Source organism: Colletotrichum scovillei, assembly GCF_011075155.1.
Source record: "Colletotrichum scovillei strain TJNH1 chromosome Unknown Contig00004, whole genome shotgun sequence".
Classification (NCBI taxonomy): Eukaryota; Fungi; Ascomycota; class Sordariomycetes; order Glomerellales; family Glomerellaceae; genus Colletotrichum; species Colletotrichum scovillei.
Window position 1 is genome coordinate 3,380,279 of NW_023336262.1, and position 24,081 is coordinate 3,404,359.

Below are 24,081 nucleotides of genomic sequence, written 5' to 3' on the forward strand. Positions count from 1 at the left end.
GATGGGATAAATCAGTGATAAAAGATTTCTCAAAATGACCTATTTCTACTCCTCAGTGTGTAATTCGATATGAGGTTGATAAGGAAGTGAATAAAATGGAAATCTTTCAAGATCTTTAAAATGCTTGTTTCTTTACAATGTTCAAAAAGCTCATGCTTCTCAGAACATATCAAGAACTATATTTCTCTCTACCTAGGCCTTTGCATCACGTTCCATGAGGAGACAACATTGAATAGCATGTTTAGTCTAAGATGTCCCATTCGTCTTGTTGGGGAGCCATGCAACATCTGCTGATGCCCTCGACTTTCCAAAATCCGCGCCTGGGTAATTATACGCAGTGTACGCTTGCGCCCGCTTTCCATCTCGCACTGGAACGCGGAATCCCAAAAGCCCCAGTTGTCTGTCAGACAATTTTGCCTTGGTCTCCGCGTTCATGAGCTCCGGGTAGTTCTCCATGGCCTGCAAAAAGAAGCGGCAGAATGCTGACAGAATGACAGGTCGTGTCGTGTCCGACGTGTTCACGCCAGTCGAGTGCCAGGTTCGGCTGTCCAAGAGCACACATGTTCCAGCGGGAGCTGCCGCCGGAACGGATCCGCCCTAGTAATAATAAGTAAGATATAGAGCAAATTTGGGGCAACCTATGATGCAAATCAAATGGCAATTACTTACAACTTGATTAATAACAAGCGGCGCGACATTCTTGTTGTGAGACCCGGGATACATACGGGTGGCGCCTCTCTCTTCCGTAACATCCACCAGATACCACATAGCATTCAAAAGGTAAGCGTGATCAATTGTTTCGGGGGTCAGTCCCATCTGATCACGATGCATATAGATACCAGACTTTGCAGGTCGAGCAATGTTGGCGCCCATAGAATGGAGCTTGAACGCATTACCTAGGAACCAGGGCATAATTGCGTCGATAAGAGGATGATTCAAAAGATCCAAAAACTCATCGCCTTTGTTGGGAAGACTCCTATATGAAATTGTCAGTTGGCCGAGTCCAATGCGATTCGGAAGAAGCTTAAGAAATCTTGAAGATGAAAGGCACAAAAGTCGAATTTTAGCTTACCAGACTCGTTGATTCGGTTGATCGTCAGCATGCACATGGGCACCATCCATGTGAGCAACGCCGGCCAATCGTTCGCCAGCTGCTTGTTCCTCAACGGCAGCCTTGAGAATCTCAACCTGATCCGCCGAAAGAGCATTCTTCACCATCGCGTATCCCCATTTCTGAAGATCGCGTTTGATCTGCTCAATGTCCTCAGTGGGTTTCGGCAGGTCTTGAGGATACAGCTTATCCGCGTTGACAGCAGCCTGGGGACGTCCGCCCGGAGCAAAGCACATTGGAAAGCTCCCACGACAAGGAGGCTTCGCGCGCTTGCCAAAAGCGTGAACCGCGTGCATGCGGCCTTCAATTACATCGAGGATGTACTCCGGCATAATATTTACCGTGACTCCAGGCTGAACATCATCTGGGATGTTGTCGAGCAGTGCTGCAGTCGTTGATGTGGAATCAATGAAGATAGGGGTGCTCAAGTACTCTGATCCATCCCCGAGCTTGAGCTCAACGAGAGTACCAAGTCCATCAAAGTCCTAGATATTATAATGAGCTATGGCTAAATACTGTGGCTATAGAAAAATGAAGACCATCATCACTGAGTTACAATTACTATGAAATGATCCAACATACTGCCAGTCTTTTCTCGATGTATTCACGAACGCGAGAAATATTCTGCTGAAACACCCTTCGAGGGTCGTCTCTGGTTACATCGTAAGGCTTGCCTTCGAAGACAAGTCCAGAGATAAGGGAGCTAGTCGGTGGCGGAAGAGTCGATGCCATGTTGGGTCCTTGAGAAGCAATAATCGAGGTGAAAGGTTTGAAACTGGGGAAGGTTGGAGCCTTGGAGACTTCTGATGGCGCTCACAGTCTCGCGACGAGCAATGGATAATACTCAGGAGATTCAGCTCAGACCTACTATGCACTGCATCGATATGTTGAACATATCTTCTGTGTTATCCACACTGTATATGTATACATAGACCCCACCTTTGGCATCGTAAAAGATGCCGTAGCCGGCTTGGGTTCACGACTTTGCTTACAATGTCGCAGTGAAAGGCCCCTGTCTTTGCCAAGCCTGTACTGCGTGGCTTTCTGACGAGAAGTTACATTTTCGATTCAAGTTGTGAACTTTTCTGTGCTGGAAAGATGTTGCCTGACCTTATTTGTTGATGTTCACCGCTTCACCCGCCGGTCCAGATTTAGAAATCCTCTCCACTTCCGATCAAAGTTCTACCTGCAAAGATTAGTGATAGGAAATTCATAAAGTCTGACTTTACGTGCGGATGCGGGTCTATAGAATAGTGAGGTAGAATGACTGCCTCGGCAATGCCTATCGTTTGGGTAACTAGGAGTGTCGATAGAGTTAGGCGAAATTATATTCATACAACGAACTTGGGTTGAAATAGACTTTGCAGGCGTGCCTCTCAACGTCGCATTCGTATCTTGGTCCCTTACTGCGTACTTGTAGTGCTAGTCAGTTATATCGGGTTAGCGCCAAGCGGTCTACGTTGCCGACCATCCATGTCTCGGCCGGGTATCGAAGGGCTTGGTGAACCCTTCTCCCCCACAATCAATCCGGTCTCCCGGAGCCAAGCGCTCCGTTCTCTTGAGTCATGAACTTCAGTAGCAACTCCAGTTCGGGCCATTGTACGGATACTCTGGGCTACGATTACGAGTGTAATGACAACCGGGGTCCATTGACGCGCCGCTCTCGGCCGGTCGCTGGTGATTCAGGCAAGGAGGCTACCATTCAGAAATTTGCACCGGGGTTTTCTTCTTAGTTCTGATAGCTCACGATTCACATTCGACATGTAAAATGTTTCCGGTCACCGTCGGTCCCGCGGGTACGGGAATTTCTTCCGGCCGACGCTCCACGTCTGAAAGCTAACAAGGACGCAGGCGAGAGCACGGCCCTCTAACATGAGATTACAGAATTTCCTGGGAAGAGCGGTTAATGAAGATTTGCCGACTACATTTGCGGAGCTTTACGGCATTCACCGCACGTCATTGATGCAGAAGAATACCCCAAGACGGGGTACCCGATTAAATGCTGACAGTTCCACCACGTCGGGACGAGAATAAAGTTCAGGGTCCCAGTTGACGTGTTTGTCTCTGTACCTCGACTACGAGACTGGGGATCCATGTTTGAGACCCTGGTTGCATTTAGTGGAGAGTTCCATGCCTCATGCCAAGTATTCTTATTTCTGAGCTATGACACTACGGAGCGCAGGAGCGCATTCGCTCTCCAACCAAAGCGAGGCACACGCTTACAGTTCGCGCCATCAAGTTAGAAGTACATTGGCCTTGCATCAGCGGTGGGAGCTGGGACAGCCTTCGGCTCAGGCGGTGTAACCCACTCCTTCCACGGCTGAAGTCGACTTTCTTCTGGGAATGGACCGTTGGGACCAGGCCCATCCTTCTGATACGGCGCGGGCTCCAGTACAATGAACCTTGCCTCAACACTGTACCGCGTTGGGCAGCCGGGCCGAGCCGCTCCATTTCGAAAGGCAGCATGGGGTACAACTATGTGCGGGGCTCATTAGTTAAGGTTTCTTGTCCATTGGCCGACTAGACCAGTCTCGGTCACCACTTGGCGGGCGGTGATATGCTCGCGCCGATTAATGATCGGCAACTTACTGTTGAAAAAGCCACCTGGCGGGTGGGTGTCGTACTGTGTCATGATAACAATCTCGTCAGGGGTCTGGTTGCTCATCCAGTACCATCTGTGGGCAGGATTCCAGGAAAAGTAGGCAACTTCCTTGGCTGCTTCGTGGGTGATGCGGTCAACCGAGACAACATCGGCGAGATCGATGTTGGTCCTTGGATCGCACACGGCGAAGGGAATGTCCTCGGCATGATTGAACATCGGGCGCCAAATACTAAAGAAGAATGTCAATCACAGCGAAGCCGAGGAAGAGTTTTGGTCGCTGCATACTTGATGATTCTCGCCCGGCTTTGACCTGAGAGGACACGTTGCCGTTCTTCCTCGGTCAAGAACAGCGATATTCTGCTCCAAGAACTGGCCACGGTATTATCTGCAGCCATGATTCGTATTAGCGGTAGAAAGAACAATGTGCCGACAAAAATAATGAGAATTTTCTCACCCAAGTGGGCGAAAGGAAGGTGTCCTGTGCGGCCTCCTTGCGAACGTGCATCTCGAAACTGATTTTAGGTCAAGTGCGGTTAGCAAGTATGATATTGCCACCTGATGAAGGCTTCTGTCATCCAAACTAGAGTAATTACTAACATTGGCATTGATGGGAAAAATCTCATCTGTACCAAATCGAGATTTCCTGCAAATCATCAGCGTCTTTGCTTGCACAGCTATGATGCATACGTACAAAAATTGAGCCATCTCTTCCAAGTAAGGTTTGCAGTCATCCGCTCCAGTCATTTTCGAGAGCTCTTTGGACTTATTCTCGAGGAAACAGAAGCCATTCTCCTCAATAGTAGGTTTGAAATCTGGCAGCGTTCGTATGTCGGTCAGATTAAGCTTGCATTGCACACTCGTCAACATCTTCGGTCTTTTTCTCCAACAAAATCTACCTGAAGCTTACTTCCATGTCCTTCATGACGAAATTTGACTTGGGGAACGACTGCCCGTCAGGGCCATCCCAGGAGTACGGCTTCGCCGTTTTGTGGAGATCAGTTCTCTCGAAGAAAGCAGTGACTGCTGCCATAATTGTTAATGATAACTGGAAGGATAAAAATGCGGAAGCAATTGCGTGTTACAGGAGTTTGTCCAAAGAAGGGACCAACGGTGCCATCTTCAATGAGAGGCGTAACGGAGCATACTTATGCCCACTTCAGTGCCGAGCTGTCGTAGCCTGGTACGAGGCAAACAGTAGCGTGAAAGCACAAAATGATATGACTAGACAACTGTCCCAGGTGCAGGGGATATGGGTCGAGCGGGGAACCAAGTTCGGGCAGACTTGTGCGCTTTTCGCTGCCGTCTCAAAGTCAGGTCGCAGTCCCTGCTCTCCGTCACCTCAAAACGCTGGCCCGCCTCAACCGACGGAGTCTCGCGATATATGAACTCGACTCGGGTGAGACTTCTTCAGCCGAAGAGCCGAAGAATTACACCGGGGCCATCAGATTATCACCATATTCTTGTTGGTGCAAAAGAGCCTTGCTTTCAAAATGTTATCATTTTTATCGTCAGCCGGGCTGTTTTGCCTTGTGACTACGTTGTGGCTCGTGACAGTCGCAATATTGCGCGCCTTTTACAACCTCTTTTTCCATCCACTTGCGAGATACCCAGGCCCGCGACTGGCAGCCATCACTCCACTGGTTCATGTCTACCACTTCGTAAATGGCGATGCTGTCGGCTGGCTCGATAAGCTCCACGCAGAATACGGCGACGTTGTGCGCGTCGAGCCTGGCCGTCTGAGTTACATCACGCCTCAGGCTTGGAAGGACATATATGGACATGCGACGGCCACCCGCAAAGCCAACTCGAAAGAGAGGAAAAACAGCAAGAATCTCTTCTCTAACGGGAGTTACTCGATTTCGTCAGCTCACGGTCCTGAGCACCAGCGCCTACGCAAAATCTTCAGCAATGCATTCAGCGACCGAGCCATCACGAAGCAGGAACCCATGCTGGCGCTTTATGCACAGCAAATGGTCGATCTAGTTTGTCGGAAGATCTCTAGCGAGAAAATCTCTCCTGGAACAACTGTTATGGATGCTGTCCAGCTCTTCAATTTCGCCACGTTCGATATCATGGCAGATCTTGCATTCGGCGAGGCACTTGGCTGCCTCGAGAACGGCGGATCAAATGCTTGGGTCGACGCTGTCCAGGTGAATTTCAAGCGGATGATCGTCAAGGCAAGATTGAGGCCTTACCCGGTAATCTCATACTTGTGGCATCTATTCCAGCCGGAACAAGATAAGAAGGCTGCTGCTGTGCACGTTAAGAGCTCGCATGAGCGTGTCACGAAGAGGTTGGCCAAGGGCGCTGATGCCAGAAACGATATCTGGGGACTCGTTCTCAAGGCCGAGGGTCCGAACGCGTTGACTCGTACCGAAATGAACAACAATGCCAACAACTTGTGAGTTGCTCCTGGTACCTATCTGAGTCTACGCATGTTAGTGGCTGACACACGCGGTTTGCCTTTTCCTACATCTAGCATGATTGTTGGCACCGAGACATCAGCGACAGCGCTGAGCGCTCTCACATATCTTTTGCTGAAGTCTCCGGGAAAGCTTGAACGACTAGTTAGAGAAGTGAGATCGGTCGGCGACTCGAACCAGCTGAAAGGCGATGTTCTCAAAGACTTGCCATATCTTCAGGCGTGCCTCACCGAATGCCTCAGATGTACGAAGATGTTTCCAGTCTCTCGTCAACATAAAGCACAACTGACGGTTCATTGTAGTACACCCTCCTGTCCCGACGGGTGGTATGCGTGTCGTTGGTGAAGAGGGTAACACCATCCTCGGTCATCTTCTCCCCGAAGACGTTAGTATTACCTTCTTCAGTACCATCTCATGGCTCTTTTGATGAGGGCCCGTTCCATGGCTAATTGGGCCACCTTCTAGACTAAAATGTCGATCGCGACCTGGACTGCCTTCCGTATGCCTCGGTACTGGAAAGATGGCAACGAGTTCATCCCCGAAAGATGGATTCCAGGTGAGCGTGGGTATGATGAGTACCACACATACGACCAACATAGTGTGTTCCAGGTATTTGGGACCGGTCCGCGCGCTTGTATCGGCAAAAAGTAAGTTTCCCGAACGTTTTTCGAAGGCTAATGCCTTCACATCGATACAAATTCGCTGACCTGTTGAATCAGTCTTGCATTGCAGGAAATGCGTCTCTTATACGCCACCTTTCTGTTCCATTTTGACATGGAATTATGTCCTGAAAGTGACCGATGGATGGAAGATCAGAAGTGTTGGACTTTGTGGTTCAAAGATAACCTTCAGATTCGTGTTTCCCAGAGGAAAGACATATGAGGTCGCATTTAGAAAAAGCAGTTCAGTGTTCACGAAACTAAGCTGGAAGTGAAGTCGATTCAGCAGTTTTACTTGACTGAGGTGTATGAGGTAAAACTCATCGCTAAATACATGTAGAAACGGATTCATCTGATCAAAGCGAACTAATAGTGCATGGTGTCCTTTTTACCAAGGTGACGAATGTAGTTCGTCATCTTGGTAATATCCTCTCTTTTCTGAGGAATGTGATGTCCACCTTCAAAGTTGATAACATGAGCGACCTTCGAGGAGTAATGCGTTGCAAGAGTATCTCTAGCCTGCCCCAAGTTGCAGTCCTGACTGCCGTGAAGATGCAATGTAGGCACCGAAATCTTGGCAATGTCACCGCCCTCTGACTTGCTGCGGATATAATCTGTCGCGACATCACTATAAGCGCAGCAGACCAACACTCCAAACTCCAATCGCGGGAGCCACGGCACCAATCCAACCTCTTGCTCCCACAGCAAGACTGTACTTGCTAGCCCACCCTGCGAGAAGCCCAAGACGCCAACAATTTTGACGTGCTCGTTCTCCAGCTGCCAGTCCTGTACTGCCATCTTGATGGCTTCGTTGAACACGGCAACTTCGCCTTCGGTGTCGGTTGCGCCCTTGCGAAACCAAGAGAAAAACGACTTCATTCCGGCAAAGAAGGGAAGAACATCTGGGCCGGGGACGGCAACGTGGGGTGCGGTGGCAAACACGAACTCGAAATCCTCTTTGAGAGCTGCACGGAATCCCGCGAGTTGGAAACGGAATATGTCTGGTGAAGCACCGCCACCATGAATGCAGAGGATGGCCCGTGTTGGCGATCTTTTCAGCGATGTGACCATTGCGGCTGTGATTTGACAGGTATTTCTCTGCGTATGGGTAGAGAGATGAGACAGAGATGAAAATCTTGCCTCAGAATGTATAAGAGTTGTGAAAATAATGAACTGAGTGAGTCTGGTAGGCAAGGTTCTTGGTGCTGGAAGTATGAGTGGCTCCGAGGACAGGTGAGGAGAGTAATGTTCGGGAGATATTTATGTGCCTCGATGAGTTTATTGTATCAGATGAAAGAAAGCACAAGCCCACGGAGGCTTTGAACAAGGTACTTCGGCCGATTTCAGTGGGTCAAGGTAGATTTGAGGAAGAGAGCACTGTATGACTTTCTCCCAGGGCCTTATCGCATCATGCTTGCTCGACTTGATGACTTTGGCCCGCGGACCTTGAGCAGTCGGCAGGAATGTTCTCAGGCTATGATTGTTACTTTTATTGAGAGAGGTTGGCAGGATTATGGCTCCTTCCAATGAGCATGTTTCCTTAGTTGTCTGCATATCTAATCAAGCATTCATGCGTACAACTACTTTCTCTCCAGAGAGTACCCTGTTTCGGACCATTTCCATCCCCGCCAGAATTGCCTCGAATCCACCGTCTAAAACACGAAGCGGATGATGTTGCAACTTTCCTTCGTTGATCAACTTCTCTACAGTTTCCCAAACAGAGACCCCAAAGACGCGCAGTTCTTCCGACGGATCGCTCTTGTAGGGCTCAGGCCAGGTGCATCCTTCCCCAAAGATTCGAGGGCCGACTGTAAAATCCGCGGTGACAACTTTTCGAGTCGCAGCATGCTGTTGCCAAGGGTCAAGAGACACGTACTTGCCGCCGCCTCGTCCGATAGCAGCGTAGCAAAAGGCGGTAGACTCGACGGTCGTGATGCAGTCCAAGGCATATTTCAGGTTTCCTTTCGTGTATGTTTTCTGATCGTGAAAGATGATCAGTCAGCTATTGGTTGCCTTACGATTACGCAACATGGAAACTTCGGATTATAGCAACTCACAATCTTTTTCGCCAACTCTTTGTCATTGCGATCGAAAACCTCTACGGCCTGGTTTCTTCTCGCTAGGTCGAAATTTTTCGGGGAACAAATAGCAATCGGATCGAGACCGGACCTATTCACGATGACCACGTCAGATATTTCCACAAAGATATGGTAGATGATTTGACTTACAGTTTCAGCATTTGCATGGCAATTGTAGCAGTTGCTGTACTGGCCCCATAGACCAATACATGGGCAGGCTTCGCAGCTCCTTGACCGGGCAGAGGCAAGCCAAGCAGCTTCATGGCGATTCCGGCGGTGCTTACACCTACAGGCAGAGATGCAGCAGCTTCAGTGCTCCAAGATTCTGGAACCTTTGTCCACATCTTACCACGAGTCACGGCGTACTCGCAGAATGCACCGCGCTCAGGCGTGGTTCCGTACATCTCGTTCTGGGCACCAAAGACCCTATCGCCAATCGTGATATTGTCAACCTCATCTCCCACAGCGACCACGGTTCCTGCGAAATCTGCACCTAGGATGCCGAACTTCGTCGCAAAGGCTCCCCTCATCTTGGTATCACTCGGATTGAGGCCGACGGCCTCAACGCGAACCATGACTTGGTCCGCTGGGATCTTGGGACATGGTGCCTCGTCCCAGATGACGACCTCGTCCTTGCCATTTACCACGATGGCCTTCTGAGTCGTCGGAGGGACAAAATTTTGATGCGAAAGACTGCCCATGCTGAAATTTGTCGATGTTGACTTGGAAAATCAGCCCGGAATACCTTGTTTACCTTATCCTCTGTTGCTGATTCTTACCTGTTAAACCACGTCCCCTTACTTACCTACCTACGTAGTACAAGTGAGTACTCTCCATCGGTGTTCCTCAGACGGTCTTGGTTCGTTCACCCACTCATCCACTTTACCTGAACGTGTAATCCTCGATCAACTCAACTTCTACAACATCCCTGAATCGGGAACCCCGCTGTATCTCGCAAGAATCCTCGGGTCTTTGCAAAGGAGTACGTACCGAGTGGGACACAAATTCGCTACCCGGATAGAATTATACGACCGTATGGATAGATACCCTTGCAAATCCGGGAAAAGCATAACCGGCTGTACTACACATTTGAGGACTCGGGGACCTGTGAAGATCGCGATATGTATTACCGTTTTCTGTACCCACTAGTCAGTAGACTGTATCCGTAGGACAACGGCTCAGGGAGTTATGGACCCCAGGCCTTTGTGGTCCAGATTCAAACTTTGTTTTGACTTTCCTAAAGTGAGAATTCAATACGTGGTTACCTTTTCGTCGGGCACATTCACGTTACTACGGATACTTCGTAGATGCATCGATGTGATCCCCCCCTGTTCATCTAATTTTCAACCGAGGCCATCCTTGATGATGAAGACAAATCATCACGGGGTCATTAAGGCACTGTTGCCGCTTACTAATGTGTAGCTTGGTACGGATATGATATTCTTTGTTACAGCTCGCCTGTCATGATGCATACTACCCTTTAACTCTGCAAGGACCCCAATTCCAGGGTCCATCGAGAACATCTTGAACCTATCAAGTAGAGTTTGGAGATCGCCATAGAGTTTCGGATGGCTCCGCTGATTATCATTGGAGTGGGATCCTTTCACCTCCACCTCTGAGGATACCCCAGTTGTTCGAGTACCTGTACTTCTCTGCCCAGGCAATGATCGCATCCCAGTCCTTGCACTGATGCTGATATCCCCACCCCGTCCCGACCTGTTCGTTGTACTTGCGCCACTCGAGCGTCACATCTGCATTACACATAATAGTCTGTCGTAGGTAATCCCAGCAATGGTTGAGGTGTTCGGAATTCCAACCAGGATCTGTGGGCAATTCTCTCTTTGTCCCCTCGTTCTTGTTCAGGCGGTCGATAAGCTCATAGTATGCGTCCATAGTGCTATACTATTGTGGAGTTAATATTGAACCAGAGTCAGCAGCGATTCAGTTATCTTGGGAGGCGGAAATCCGGCATTATGTGCGAAAGGGAGAATGAGACTATTCGGTGTGACGTACAAGACAATGCAGTTGATGAAAGACCGAGGGATACGCGCGGTGTTCCGGAAGTGATTGGTTCAGCCCCGGCAAGTCAGGTAAAGCAGTCTCGTTCTTGACCGTAACCCAACCCCGCCCAACTATTATCAAATATCAGCAGTCCGTCAGACGTTAAGACTACTTGGAAATTTCCTTTCACGGTCAATCCGGGGAGGTGGGGGAGGGAAGAAGGGGGGGGGGGGCATTTACTTGGCAACAATCTGTTCCACGCCTCGATGCTTTCAGGGTTAGGAGGCTGGCCGTATAGTTTATTCCCATGCAAGACCTTTTTCACAGGGACTATGATACCAAAGTTAGTGTCAGATCAGTTATCAAATAACACGTTGTCCACTTTGTCTGGACGTCCACACTTGTTCCTGGTCATCTTCATGGTTGCCCAGGCAGAGGAGATAGGATATGGAGTTAACGTACTCTGGGGTGGAAACCACTCTGGTTGCGCCGGGTAAATAACCGTTGCAGGAGACTCGGGGAGATAGAATGCCGGGCCGTGAAATACGACGAGAATTAAGACCGCCGCAATGGAGATGGCATTCGAAAGTGATAGAGCAAGAATGATCAACTGAAAGCGCGGCAAACGACCAGTGGCCCTGGTGGACCGTCCGTCGTCACAAGGTTCACGAGAATGGAGTAGGACGGCATTTTCGTCCTCCGTAGTCGAGAGTCTCGGTGTATCGACCATGTTCGTGCCGTTCTCTTCGTTTGAGAAGTTCTTGGCGGATTTCGCCATCATGCTTCCCTGTCGTCAGAAGTGGGTAGTTTGAATGGGGGATATGTTAGTTGTCAGTCTTTCCTCAGAAGTAGAAGGTGTTTTTATAACCGTTTCGGTGGGAAAAGCTGGTCGCATTAGGTCAAATCAGGTAAATTCGCCGTGTGTAGAATGTTCCTTGCACGCAGACCATACCCACAGGAGGGTCCTCTCTCATCACATTTGACTGAGCCACATTCATGTACAGTGTTTTGATGTACTGTGACACCTACGTCCAGATAGAGGTCTTGAAGTCGAAGACGAGATGCTCCGTCAGATTCATCGGTCGACGAAGTTAATCGGAATCCGAGTCGCGGGGCTTAAGGACTCGTGATAGAAGTCTCTTGTCACTTGAATCGCTGAATGATTTCTACTTAACTCGTGTTTCTCCCACTCGCTGACTCATTACTTCCCAAACATTCATCTAAGTCCCTCATTCCGGCTTCTTCCCGATCATTATTAGCGTCATGTCGCCGAACGAGCCCATTGTTGTTGTTGGAAGTGCATGCCGGTTTCCGGGCGGTGTTGATAGCCCAGCAAAGCTATGGGAACTCTTGAAAGAACCGAAAGATTTGCAATCTGAAGTTCCAAAGGAGAGATTCAACATCGACGCATTCTACCATCCCGATGGCTCTCACCATGGCAGGACCAATGCCCGTCACGGATACTTTCTCGATGAGACACCGAGGGCTTTTGATGCGTCGTTCTTCAATATCCAAGCCGGCGAGGCGGAAAGCATAGATCCGCAGCAGCGGTTGCTCCTGGAAACCACCTACGATGCTGTGGCCGCAGCTGGATACGGACTACACGATCTTCGCGGGTCTGATACCGCAGTTTACGTCGGCTTGATGACCCACGACTTTGAGCTCGTCAAAGTCAACGACATAAGCTATAGCCCAACGTACTTCGCAACGGGTGCTGCTACAAGTATCGCGTCAAACCGTTTATCATACTTCTTTGATTGGCATGGCCCTAGTGTAAGAATGCTATTTAGTTGAATCCACGACTACTATGTAAATGTTCTTAAGCTAACTGTGGTTATAGATGACTATCGATACTGCATGCAGTTCCTCTCTGGTTGCAGTGCATCTTGCGGTGCAACAACTGAGGAGCGGATCGAGCAAGACAGCTATAGCAGCTGGCTCGAATTTGATCTTGTCTCCAAGTACGTGCACTGCCTTTTCTGAAAGACGAATGACTCGGAAATACTCACATTTCATCTCTCATAGTGAATTACATCACGGAGAGCAAGCTGAACATGCTTTCACCCACGGGCAGATCCCGAATGTGGGATGCTGCAGCCGACGGGTACGCGAGAGGTGTAAGTCCTGTCCCCCATTGCCTGTCGTGCATGACCCATAAGGACATAACTGCAGGAAGAGAAATTGGCTCGATCGTCGGACTTTCACTGACCGAAAACGCAATGTCTCTCAACAGGAAGGCGTTGCCACTGTGGTCCTGAAGACGCTTAGCCAAGCACTACTTGATGGCGACTCCATTGAGTGTGTCATCCGTGAAACGGGCATCAACCAAGATGGACGCACAACCGGCATCACGATGCCGAGCCATGTTGCTCAAGAGACCCTCATTCGCGAGACTTACGCTCGGGCTGGTCTAGATATTGCGCAAGCTGAGAATCGCTGCCAATTCTTCGAAGCTCACGGTAGGTACCAAGCATGAGGGTGGGATTGGAACGTTTGCTTACCCCCGACTCACAGGAACTGGAACGCCAGCGGGTGATCCTCAGGAAGCTGAGGCAATCTCGAAAGCTTTCTTTGGCAGTCAGGACAGTTCAGACAGTGAGCGCTTGCTTGTAGGAAGTCTCAAGACCGTCATTGGACACACCGAGGGCACTGCTGGTATTGCCGGCTTGTTGAAGGCCTCACTTGCTGTACAGAACGGCGTTATTCCTCCCAACTTGCTATTCGAAAACCTCAGTCCCAAGGTTGCGCCCTTCTACAAGAACCTCTCTATCACCAAAGAGGCTCAGCCGTGGCCAGAACTCAAGCCTGGTCAACCGCGGAGAGCAAGTGTAAACTCGTTCGGTAAGCTCTTCAGTCAGACCGGTTCTAGACGTCTCGGACATTGCTAACCATTGCTAACGAAGGAAAGGTTTCGGTGGCACCAATGCCCACGCTATTATTGAGGAGTACAAGACCTCAGCTTCGAGCACGGAAACGACGTCGAAGCCAGAGTCTCAGGTCACTTCAGCTGCATATGCCTTGCCTCTTGTGCTTTCTGCCAAGTCAGAGCGATCGCTAAAGAGCCTGATGAAGCAGACTGCTCAGTTCATCAAGTCTAACCCGGATGTCGACATGCTTGATGTCTTTTGAACGCTCCTTCGCAAGCGATCCATTCTCCCTCACCGTCAGACTGTCGTTGGATCTTCCAGGGAAGCTATGATACTCGCCTTAGAAAACGCTCTTTCGGAAAACGCCAGCTCAGAGCCTACCTTGCGCTCCTTCGCCACCAGCCAGGAGAAGCCTCGTCTCCTGGGTGTGTTTACTGGCCAGGGTGCTCAATGGCCTGGCATGATGAGATCGCTCATCTCAGCGATTCCCCAGGTTCGCGACATCGTGGTTGAGCTTGACCGCTCGCTCCAGACATTGCCCGTCGAATACCGCCCTTCTTGGACCCTGCACGAGCAATTTTTGCTCGAGGATGAGGCCTCCAATGTTACCAAAGCCAGCTTTTCTCAACCGCTCTGCTGCGCTGTACAGATTGTTCTGGTGCGGCTACTGGCAGCTGCTGGCGTTGAGTTCACCACGATAGTCGGTCACAGTTCAGGCGAGATAGCGTGCGCCTTCGCTGGAGGCTTCATCAGCGCCTCGCAAGCCATCCGAATTGCTTACCTCCGAGGCCTCACATCCAAGTATGCGAGCTCCCCGAACGGGGGCGAGGGAGGTATGCTTGCGGTAGGAACTTCACTAGAAGATGCACAGGAGCTGTGCGAGCTGGAGATGTTCCAAGGCCGTATCTGCGTTGCTGCTAGCAACTCGCCTGACAGCACCACCATATCCGGTGATGCAGATGCCCTTGCAGAACTGCAAACTGTCTTGGAGGATGAGTCCAAGTTTGTCCGCATGCTCAAGGTCGATAAGGCTTACCATTCGCACCACATGCTCCCTTGCTCGTCGCACTATATCGAGGCTTTGAAGGACTGCGGCTGCGATGTCGCTGATGGGGTCGGTTCTTCAGTGGCATGGTATTCCTCTGTGCATCAGAACAGACGCACGAAGGCAAGCGACGTCACCGCCGAGTACTGGAATGACAATTTGGTTTCTCCTGTTCGCTTCATGCAGGCTGTTGAGGCCGCCGCAATCGAACATAAGTCACTCGATGCCGCCATGGAGGTGGGGTGCCACCCGGCTTTGAAGGCACCTTGTCTGGCGACCCTCAAGACTGTTCTCTCCGAGGAAATTCCTTACACGGGTTGCATGCAGCGTGGTTCCGATAACGTTCAAGCTTTTGCCAGTGCTGTTGGATATCTTTGGGAACGTCTGGGCCTGAACGCTGTCGACCCTGACAGCTTCATCACCAAAGTGATCGCGCCAGGAAAGAGTCTTCGAAGCCTGTCCAAGGCCTTACCACGGTACCCCTGGGACCACAGCCGGACTCATTGGAACGAGACACGCGCGATCAAGGCTCATCTCTACGGTCAAAAGCCTCATCTCCTTCTAGGCTCCCTCTCTGCTTCGAGCACCGGTTCGACATCGCAATGGCACAACACTATTCGGCCTAGGGACCACGAGTGGCTACAAGGCCACGCGCTTCAAGGCCAGGCTGTGTTCCCCGCTGCCGGATACATCGTCATGGCAATGGAGGCTGCTCTCCAGATGGCTGGCGGGCGTTCCGTTCAGCTACTTGAGGTGCTTGACATGAGCATTGATAAGGCTGTTACATTTGAGGACGAGAATAGCCCGGCAGAGCTCATCATCGCGGTAGACACCATTGTCTCTCAGCCAGACCAGATAAAGCTCGGCTTCACGATTGACTCGTGTCTTGCCAAAGAGTCAAAGCCGTCAACATCTGCTACCGGTCAGCTCGTTGTCACATTCGGGGACTCTTCTACAAATGTCCTACCACCCGCAAACGACGACCCTCCGCACCTTACAACAGTCAACATCAAGAACTTCTACCGTGAACTGGATGAGCTCGGATTTGATTACAGCAAGGATTACCGCTGCATCTACAACCTCGCGCGCGCCGATGCGAAAGCTACTGGTCACATGGCCTTCCCGCGTCTTGATGATGGATCTCGTCCAATCGTGTTGCATCCAGCTTCTATGGACTTGGCGTTCCAGACCATCATGGGTGCCTATTCAGCTCCAGGAGATAAGCGCCTGAGGTCCATCTATGTACCTGTTCACATTGACCGGATCAGTCTCGTCCCCTCGCTCTGCGCTTCTGTTGCCGAATCTGACTCGGCTCCCATCGTTCACTTCAACACGGCAAACACGTACGACAAGGGTGACGTTTTGGCCGGAGATGCCACGGTCTTCTCCTCGGGCGATGATAAGCAAGTTCTCTACCGCATCGAGAACCTGCTCTTGCAGCCACTTTCCAAGCCGTCCGAGGCCGAAGACCATAAAGCCTTCACCAAGACAGTGTGGGGCCCCTTGAAGCCCGAAGCACTCCTGGACAACCCGGACCTCTGGGCTACTGAGCAGGACAAGCAAGTGATCCCCATCATTGAGCGTATCTGCTATTTCTACATGAAGGAGTTTGTCAGCCAGCTCACTGAAGAAGACCGCGCCAACGCTACGCTGCCTCACCAGAGATACATCTACTGGAATGAGCACGTCTCGGCCAAGGTGAAGGAGGGAACCTGGCATGAGTGGTATGATCCATCTTGGGAGTCAGATACGCGCGAACAGATCGAGCAGTTGGTTGTAGAGTAAGTTCCGAACAACACTCTAGATTTGGCGCTGGTTGTTGCTAACCACACATACTACAGGAACTCCTACCACCCTCACGTCAAGATGGCGAAGAGAGTGAGCGAGAACACTCTCTCGACCATTCGTGAGAAGAGCAACCCATTCTTGTGGATGGACCACGACGGATTGCTGACGGAGTTCTACACGAGCTACTTGACCAGTGGCCCTGGCTGGCTGTACGGTCAGGAATTGGTCAGCCAGCTTTGCCATCGCTACCAGACGATGGACATCCTTGAGATTGGTAAGTCAGTCCCAGAAAGGCTCCTGTTATGACTTGGTCAGTTCCATGCTAACAGTTCCTACCTAAAGGTGGTGGTACCGCTTCGGCAACAAAGTACATTTTGGACATCCCGCAGTTGGGCTTCAACAGCTACACCTTTACCGACATTTCTCCCGCATTTTTCGAAAAGGCTCAAGAGCACTTCTCAGCACACGAGGATCGCATGATCTTCCAGAAGCTGGACGTCACCAAGAAGCCTGAAGAGCAGGGTTTCAAGCCGCACTCGTACGACATGATCATCGCCTCATCTGTTCTCCATGCCACCCCGAAGCTGGCAGAGACAATGACTAACGTGCGGTCTCTTCTGAAGCCCGGTGGCCATGTCGTTCTGCTTGAAGCAACTCACCGGGACCACACTCGTGTTGGCTACCTCTTTGGTTTATTCCCGGATTGGTGGGCCGGAATCGACGAAGGCCGTGATCTGGACCCCTTTGCAGACATCAACCAGTGGGATGCCATTTTCAAGCAGACTGGATTCTCCGGCGTTGATACCCGCACTTTGGACCGGCATGGTAATCTCTTCCCCAACACCCTGTTCTGCACTCATGCGGTCAACACAAAGGTCGCGCGTCTCGACGCGCCACTTTCCGCTCCTCCTACCGACAAGGCACTTCCCCAAATAGTCGTGATTGGCGGGGGCTCGTCGAAATCAGCGCGGATTTTGGATGAGGTGCGACAGACGTTGTCCGGTCGGGAGATAGTTTCTCTCAAGCGGATTGAAGACGTCCTTGAGTCGAGTATTCCACCCAAGTCGACCTTCCTTGTCCTTTCGGAGCTCGATCATGAGACCTTCTCCGGCATCGATGAGGTCAGATTCAGCGCAATTAAGTCCCTCCTGGAGCTCGCCGGCACTATCCTTTGGCTCACTGAAAACGCATGGATCGAGAACCCCTACCAGGCCATGACAGCCGGTATGCTTCGATCCGCTCGCCTCGAGTACCCCGCCACCCACAACCAGTCGCTTGACGTTGACGACGCTGAGAAGTTGGACACCAATTTTCTAGTCGAGCAACTTCTTCGCCTCGAGGAGCCTACCGACTCGAAGGAAGACATTCTCTGGACACTTGAGCCCGAGGTTTACGTTTCCAAGTCTCGTGCCTACATTCCCCGCATCAAGCACGATATCCAGAGAAACAACCGTCTCAACTCGAAGCGTCGTGCCATCACCGCCTCAGTTGACTCCCATACGACGCCTGTGACCCTCCTGGCGTCGGAAGACACTCTTCATCTGGAGTCATCGGAGACTTTCGGTGCAGTCTCATCCGCGGAGAAGGACTTGGAAGTCAAGGTAGACTTCTCCCTCGGAAACGCTATTCGTGTAGGCGATCTCGGATTCTGGCACCTCGTGCAGGGTACCATCGTGGGCACGGACAAGGCAGTCATGGCGCTTTCGGCTACCAACGCCTCCATCGTCCATGTTCACTCCAGTCATGCCTTTGTTCTCCCAGCATCTGAGGGCGTCGCTGAGAATGCATCTGTCCTGCTTTCAACTGCTGCGATGCTTGTCGCTCAGAGAATCTTCAATGGCATCGCTTCCGGCGCGTCGGTTCTCGTCATGGAGCCGCCAAGCTTCTGTGTCGATGCTATCATCGAGACAGGGAAGAGCAGAAACGTGCAGGTTCATCTCGCGACAGCGGGAGCGCCAGTCTCGTCCTCGCTGCCATGGATCCGGCTGCACTCCCTGGAGACTGATGCGGGCATCAGAAAGGCTCTGCCCGTGAGTCTCTCCGTCTACTATGATTTCTCGGAGGGGGCGAGCTCCATAACTAGCTTGGGCTCTCGTGTAGCCAAACTTCTGCCGCCCGTTTGCCTCAAGTTCGATCGCGGCCACATCTTCCAAAACTCCGCTGAATCCATTTCTTCACTTGGACAAGATGCAGTCCAGCGGCCGCTGGTTGAGCAGGCTGTTCTCGCGGCTGCGGCAGAGGTTCCAAAAAGCGCTGCTTCTCCTGAGGCCGATGAAGAGTCTAGCGTAAAACCCGTCGGCAGCATCACTGACTTGAAGGATGCGCTTGCTACCTCAACCATCATTGACTGGAGAAGCGAGAGTCGTGTGACAGCACGAGTCCGCGCCGTCGACTCGGGCAAGCTGTTCTCCCTCGACAAGACGTACCTCCTCTTGGGTCTTGCCGGATCTCTAGGTCGGTCTCTGGCTCGTTGGCTTATTACGCACGGCGCCCGCCATGTCGTGATCTCCAGTCGTAACCCCGAAACCCCTGACCCGAAGTGGTTGGCAGAGATCGAGAACTTGGGTGGTATCATCACCGTTCTTTCCATCGACGTCTCCAAGGAAGCCTCTATCGATGCTGGGCTCACTCAGATTCGACAGACGCTGCCGCCCATCGGCGGAATCGCCTATGGTCCGTTGGTACTTCACGATGCTCTTCTGGCAAGCATGGACCTTTCCATGATGAATGTGCCCGTCAACTCCAAGGTTGTCGGAGCGCAGATTCTACACGAACGCTTCTCAAACCAGGCCAAGGATCCCCTTGACTTCTTCGTCATGTTCTCGTCGGTTGCGACGGTGGGAGGCAACCCAGGCCAGGCCAACTATACAGCCGCGAACTCGTTCCTCCAAGCCCTCGCTCAGAAGCGTCATATTCAGGGCCTCCCCGCATCGACAATCGCGATTGGCGCCGTTATCGGTGTCGGATTCCTGTCGCGTACCGGCAGAGAGGAAGAGTTCAAGCTCGCTTCTGACACGGACACGATATCGGAAGACGAGTTCCTTACCTTGTTTGCCGAGGCGGTTGTCTCTGGAAGGCGAGCCCCAGGGCCTCAGCCAGTGGCCATTACAGACATATCGGACCTCGAGGTGATCACCGGTATTCCCGAATTCAGTGCCCGCCACAAAGACACCGTCAAGTTTTACGACGACCCGCGATTCGGAAACCTGAAGGTTCCCGAGAGCCGTGCCAACACGGATGGCGCCTCAGGGGCTAAGAGCTCTGTCAAGGAGCAGCTACTGAAAGCAAGGACACTGGATGAGGTTCGCGATATCATCATTGGTAAGAGTTCTTCCCTACAATTCAAGGGATTGGGGTACAAGCAGGTGCTAAGTTGACCAACAGATGGCTTGTCGCAAAAGATGCGCGGCATCCTGCACATCCCTGCCGATGAGAAGGTCAACGCCACGACACCATTGATTGACCAGGGCGTGGACTCGCTCGGTGCAATCACCGTCGGATCATGGTGAGTGATTTTTTAGTTCCTCTTCTTGCAGAACACAACGGCTGACGTGGGCAATTTCCAGGTTTTCCAAGACACTTATGATTGACATCCCGCTGCTGAGAGTCGTCAGCGGTGCCTCAATCGCTGAACTTGCTGAGGAGGCGGCAGGACGACTCTCAAGAGCCGCCATTCCCCTGATTGAATCTGCCGATGGCATCGTCAGCAGCGAAGATGATAGCCGCAGCGGTAGCGACTCGCCCATTGACACATCGAATGCTACATCGATCTCAGACTTGAGGGGTGAAGACGCTGTCTTGGATGACAAGACGGCCACTTCGCGCCAGATCCCGCTGTCTCTCACACAAGAACACTCGTGGAAGCTCCTTCAACAGCTGTCCAACGAGCCGACCATCTTCCATAACACCATCGGTGTGTTCATGAAGGGTTCGGTAGACCTGGATCGACTCGATAAGGCCCTGAATAAGGCCCTCCGCCGTCATGAGATCTTCCGCACCGCATTCTCACCTGAGGGAGAGCAAGTCATCCTGCCTACCCCGGTCACCCGCGCGCGCTATGTCGAGGTCAGTGACAGGGCGGCAGCAGAGGAGGCCTACAAGCAGTTGGAGCATGAACTGTATGATCTTGCCGCAGGTGAAGGACTCAAGATTGTCGACTTCCACTGGGGCCAGGACGAGCATCTGTTCGTCATCGGCTACCACCGCCTTGTGGGCGACGGCTCAACGACGCAGAACTTCCTCGACGAAGTTGGCCAACTGTACGACGGTGCGCAACTTTCGGCGCCGCCGCAGTACTCCAACTTCGCCGCGCGGCAGCGATCCGACGTCCAAAGCGGTCAGATGGACGCCGACATCGCGTACTGGACCTCCATGTACAAGACCCTTCCCGGGGTCCTCCCAGTCTTGTCGCTCCCCAACGCCCAGAAGCAGCGAGACGCAAGCGACCGCGTCGCCTGGAAGCAACACGTCGGCACGCTCCGCCTAAGCGCGATCCTGGCCTTCCGCATCCGCGAGCGCTGCAAGAAGCTCAAGGGCGTAACGCCCATGCACTTTTACCTGGCGGCCTATCACCTGCTTCTCGCACGCCTCTCGGCCGCAGAGGACGTGGCCATCGGCATCGCCGACACCAACCGCGCCAGCATCCAGGACGTTTCAACCATGGGCTTCTTCGCCAACCTGCTCCCCGTCCGCCTCGCGCCCTTCGAGCCGGCGCAGACTTTTGCTGACGAGCTCGAGTCCGTCAAGGAGCGTCTGCGGCAGGCGATGCAGCACGCCCGCGTACCCTACGGCGTCACGCTGGACCGCCTCGGCCTCGCGTCCTCGTCGGCGGAGCTGCCGCATGCGCCGCTGTTCCAGGCCGTCTTCGACTACAGGCAAGGTGCCGCGGAGACTGGACGACTCGGCGGTGCTTCTTTCACCGAGATTTGGGCTTCCCGCGAGCGCACGCCGCATGATGTTGTGCTGGAGATGTCGGATGATCCGGCCAAGGAGCCGCTTGTCACGGTCAAGCTGCAGAGCTATCTGTATGGAGAGGAGGATCCGAAGGCATTTTTGAGTGCCTATGAGGCGACCTTGACCAGCTTCTCGGAGAATACCAAGCTGGCAGTCGCCCAGGATTGAGGAGTTTGCTAGAGTTCTGTAGTGGGAGGTTCTCCTGAAGGAGTAGGCTTTGTAGGTCCGCTTGATTAATAGAAATCAATGCACAAATCTTCAAATGAGATCAATGCCCGCATAAACTGATTGCATGGCTGGAGAGACACTTTGGCTTAACTCTGACGTGAAGATATGGTTCGATGCTGAAATGTCACATCTCATCAACGTTGCTACGTTTGATTCAGCAAGCGTCTGTCGTGCCACTTGACTTGAATTGTACAAGGTACAGCCAGCTTGTTGATCCCATCGTTGTCTTTTAGACATCGGTCTAGGCCTGCCTTTGCTGAAGCCTTCGAAGACTCGGTCCAACAACTCTTGACATGAGGCGCCTTGTCTCAATATTCAATACAAAGTGAAGGAATCGCTTTCCCAGAGGTAGCCAAAGGTAGACAACGGCAACTGCGATATCTGCAAAGGATTCTCGAGTTGTCGACTCCAAAAAACCACTCGACCCATGGAAACCCGCATATCCCACCAGCCCGCCCAAACTCCACAACCGCAATTCCACCTTACCTAAAAGAGGACTTTGGGCTCCGCAACTTTGCAGAATCGCGCACAAAAAAACGCATCTCCAAGACTTCATAGTCAGATTCCCAACCTCGACCACCAATCATCCCTGCATCTTAGGATACAGGTGATGCAGGGCTGCTGGCGCAACGGTAGCGCGTTCGACTCCAGATCGAAAGGTTATCCGTTCAAATCGGGTGTGGCTCATTCTCTTTTGCTATTTGTTGAGGCTATCACGAAGGCTATCATTTTGATGTTGTTGATGAGGGTTTGGGTGATGGTGGTTGTGGATGGGAGAAAGGAGCAGGCTTTTTTGATGTGGGAGAGGAAGACGTGCGGAGAAGAGCACAGGGCATGCCTTCCCGTTGCGTTCTGGTTCCGCCTATCAGAGCGTCTACCTTAAGGTAGGTACGGGGTATATGTGGCTGATTGGCAGCAGGGCGTATCAGATAAACCTTCAGCAAATCAAGTTTGCCCCTGGCTGCTTCCGAAAAATGGGAAATGCGTTGCTGAAGCCAAAGTTTTTTTGTTGACGTGAAATCTGCTTTTCTCAATTCAGGTATCTTTGTTAAAAGACCGAGGTGGTGAGTGGCGTAGCGAGTTCGGGCTCGTCTACCTATTGTGCTACACATTGGGGAGCAGAGAATCAAATCCTCCAATTCTTCTCTGCAAACACTTTCAAGTCAGCATAGAGAGGCGTTATATCCAAGCGGTCTCTATCATGAGCTACTTTGGTCAGTAAATGATGCGACTAGAGTATGATTCAGCTAGAAAAAGCATGGCGTCAAGGACCCGGTGAAACGAGTACAAGATAGAAATCAGAAGTGTGATTCAAGACAGCAGTAATGGCGCGGGTTTTGAAGTGATGAATTCCATGCCGCACTCATATGAAAATACGAAAAATTACTGGCCGAGTACACCTGGTCTCATCCACATAACAAATCTGTATTCCAGGCTGAATTACGAGTTGTATCGAGCTTAGCAGTATCTCGTAGTATGGAACGACCACGGCGACTCAGACAGAGAACATAGTAACTTTCACGTTGACCTGTTTGAACTTGCAGTTATCGGTTATCCTAGTGGAAGATATTGAAAGTTGACCTGATCATTGAGCCAATACACCCACCGACCGAGGTGAGTATTCACGAGCCCACCACTCCAAAACCATCATCACCCTCACCTCCCATGTTCCTTCCCCTTCAGGCACCCACTTCATCTCAACAACTGCCAGACACCATCCACCCTCACCGTCCGCCCTCACTACCTAAGGCACAAAATTGCTTCAATTTTCCACCAAGGCCCATGGCGTGGCGGGGAATGTCCTCGTCTGAATTGCCCCGCTCCCATGGGTCACGAGTTCGAGTCTCGTGAAAAATCGCTGGTACCGTTACAACTGAGGAATAGTACGTAACAATGGTCTAGTGGTTTTCGTAGGCCCCCCGTGAGGGGGGCTGAGCTTTTTGCACTCTGCGTATGATGGATTACCTACCTACCTGCTACCTGCTGTTATTCTCCTTGCTTTTTGCTCAGGGTAGTCAAGGGGTTGTAAATGTCTTACGGTGGGTGTACCAGGGTGAAGGTTGGTCATTCCGGGACCTCGATATCGTACCAGCTGCTCAAGCTTGTACGAATGTTCTCCCTCAACAATCTGGGTTGATCAAGGTGGCCTGGATGGAAACGGTCGTGCTCCGTGGGCTGTTCTTCTCTCACCAGAGTAGGACGTGACTAGTATTCATTGTCCAGTCTAAGACGTGGAAACAAGCGGTGATGATGTTGATTGTACGAAAAGCAGAAGGCAACCTAAGAAAAGAATTGCCTAGACAGACGAATAGCGGAAACAGGGCCT

The 24,081-nt window shown here is 51.6% G+C and overlaps 8 protein-coding genes across 8 annotated transcripts; 2 read left to right on the forward strand and 6 right to left on the reverse strand.

Annotated features, from left to right (window-relative positions):
• Positions 1-246: 246 nt before the first annotated feature.
• Positions 247-1,843, reverse strand: HER10_EVM0007291 (phytanoyl-CoA dioxygenase; the record flags this gene model as incomplete). The annotated part of the gene is made up of 5 exons (XM_035476850.1): positions 247-438; positions 496-597; positions 670-976; positions 1,073-1,596; positions 1,694-1,843. 5 exons carry the CDS (start codon positions 1,841-1,843, stop codon positions 247-249), a joined length of 1,275 nt encoding a protein of 424 aa, XP_035335078.1.
• A 1,507-nt stretch (positions 1,844-3,350) lies between these two features.
• Positions 3,351-4,108, reverse strand: HER10_EVM0000211 (uncharacterized protein; the record flags this gene model as incomplete). The annotated part of the gene is made up of 3 exons (XM_035470005.1): positions 3,351-3,586; positions 3,716-3,942; positions 3,999-4,108. The coding sequence occupies 3 exons, from the start codon at positions 4,106-4,108 to the stop codon at positions 3,351-3,353; spliced, it is 573 nt and encodes a 190-aa protein (XP_035334557.1).
• Positions 4,109-5,203: 1,095 nt separating this feature from the next.
• On the forward strand, positions 5,204-6,563 carry HER10_EVM0009082 (averantin oxidoreductase; the record flags this gene model as incomplete). The annotated part of the gene is made up of 3 exons (XM_035478581.1): positions 5,204-6,114; positions 6,193-6,380; positions 6,439-6,563. 3 exons carry the CDS (start codon positions 5,204-5,206, stop codon positions 6,561-6,563), a joined length of 1,224 nt encoding a protein of 407 aa, XP_035335212.1.
• Positions 6,564-7,161: 598 nt separating this feature from the next.
• Positions 7,162-7,866, reverse strand: HER10_EVM0012948 (oxidoreductase; the record flags this gene model as incomplete). Its single annotated transcript, XM_035482322.1, has 1 exon — positions 7,162-7,866. The coding sequence occupies one exon, from the start codon at positions 7,864-7,866 to the stop codon at positions 7,162-7,164; it is 705 nt and encodes a 234-aa protein (XP_035335500.1).
• A 489-nt stretch (positions 7,867-8,355) lies between these two features.
• HER10_EVM0003334 (alcohol dehydrogenase GroES-like domain-containing protein) lies at positions 8,356-9,574 on the reverse strand (the record flags this gene model as incomplete). Its single annotated transcript, XM_035473014.1, has 3 exons — positions 8,356-8,772; positions 8,853-8,964; positions 9,024-9,574. 3 exons carry the CDS (start codon positions 9,572-9,574, stop codon positions 8,356-8,358), a joined length of 1,080 nt encoding a protein of 359 aa, XP_035334797.1.
• Positions 9,575-10,457: 883 nt separating this feature from the next.
• On the reverse strand, positions 10,458-10,766 carry HER10_EVM0002331 (uncharacterized protein; the record flags this gene model as incomplete). The annotated part of the gene is made up of 1 exon (XM_035472047.1): positions 10,458-10,766. The coding sequence occupies one exon, from the start codon at positions 10,764-10,766 to the stop codon at positions 10,458-10,460; it is 309 nt and encodes a 102-aa protein (XP_035334711.1).
• A 463-nt stretch (positions 10,767-11,229) lies between these two features.
• On the reverse strand, positions 11,230-11,652 carry HER10_EVM0005402 (uncharacterized protein; the record flags this gene model as incomplete). Its single annotated transcript, XM_035475022.1, has 1 exon — positions 11,230-11,652. The coding sequence occupies one exon, from the start codon at positions 11,650-11,652 to the stop codon at positions 11,230-11,232; it is 423 nt and encodes a 140-aa protein (XP_035334939.1).
• A 485-nt stretch (positions 11,653-12,137) lies between these two features.
• On the forward strand, positions 12,138-21,695 carry HER10_EVM0000855 (beta-ketoacyl synthase domain-containing protein; the record flags this gene model as incomplete). Its single annotated transcript, XM_035470622.1, has 10 exons — positions 12,138-12,647; positions 13,108-13,333; positions 13,389-13,715; positions 13,783-13,979; positions 14,019-14,702; positions 14,733-16,567; positions 16,628-16,848; positions 16,917-19,895; positions 19,959-20,079; positions 20,141-21,695. The coding sequence occupies 10 exons, from the start codon at positions 12,138-12,140 to the stop codon at positions 21,693-21,695; spliced, it is 8,655 nt and encodes a 2,884-aa protein (XP_035334609.1).
• Positions 21,696-24,081: the final 2,386 nt, after the last annotated feature.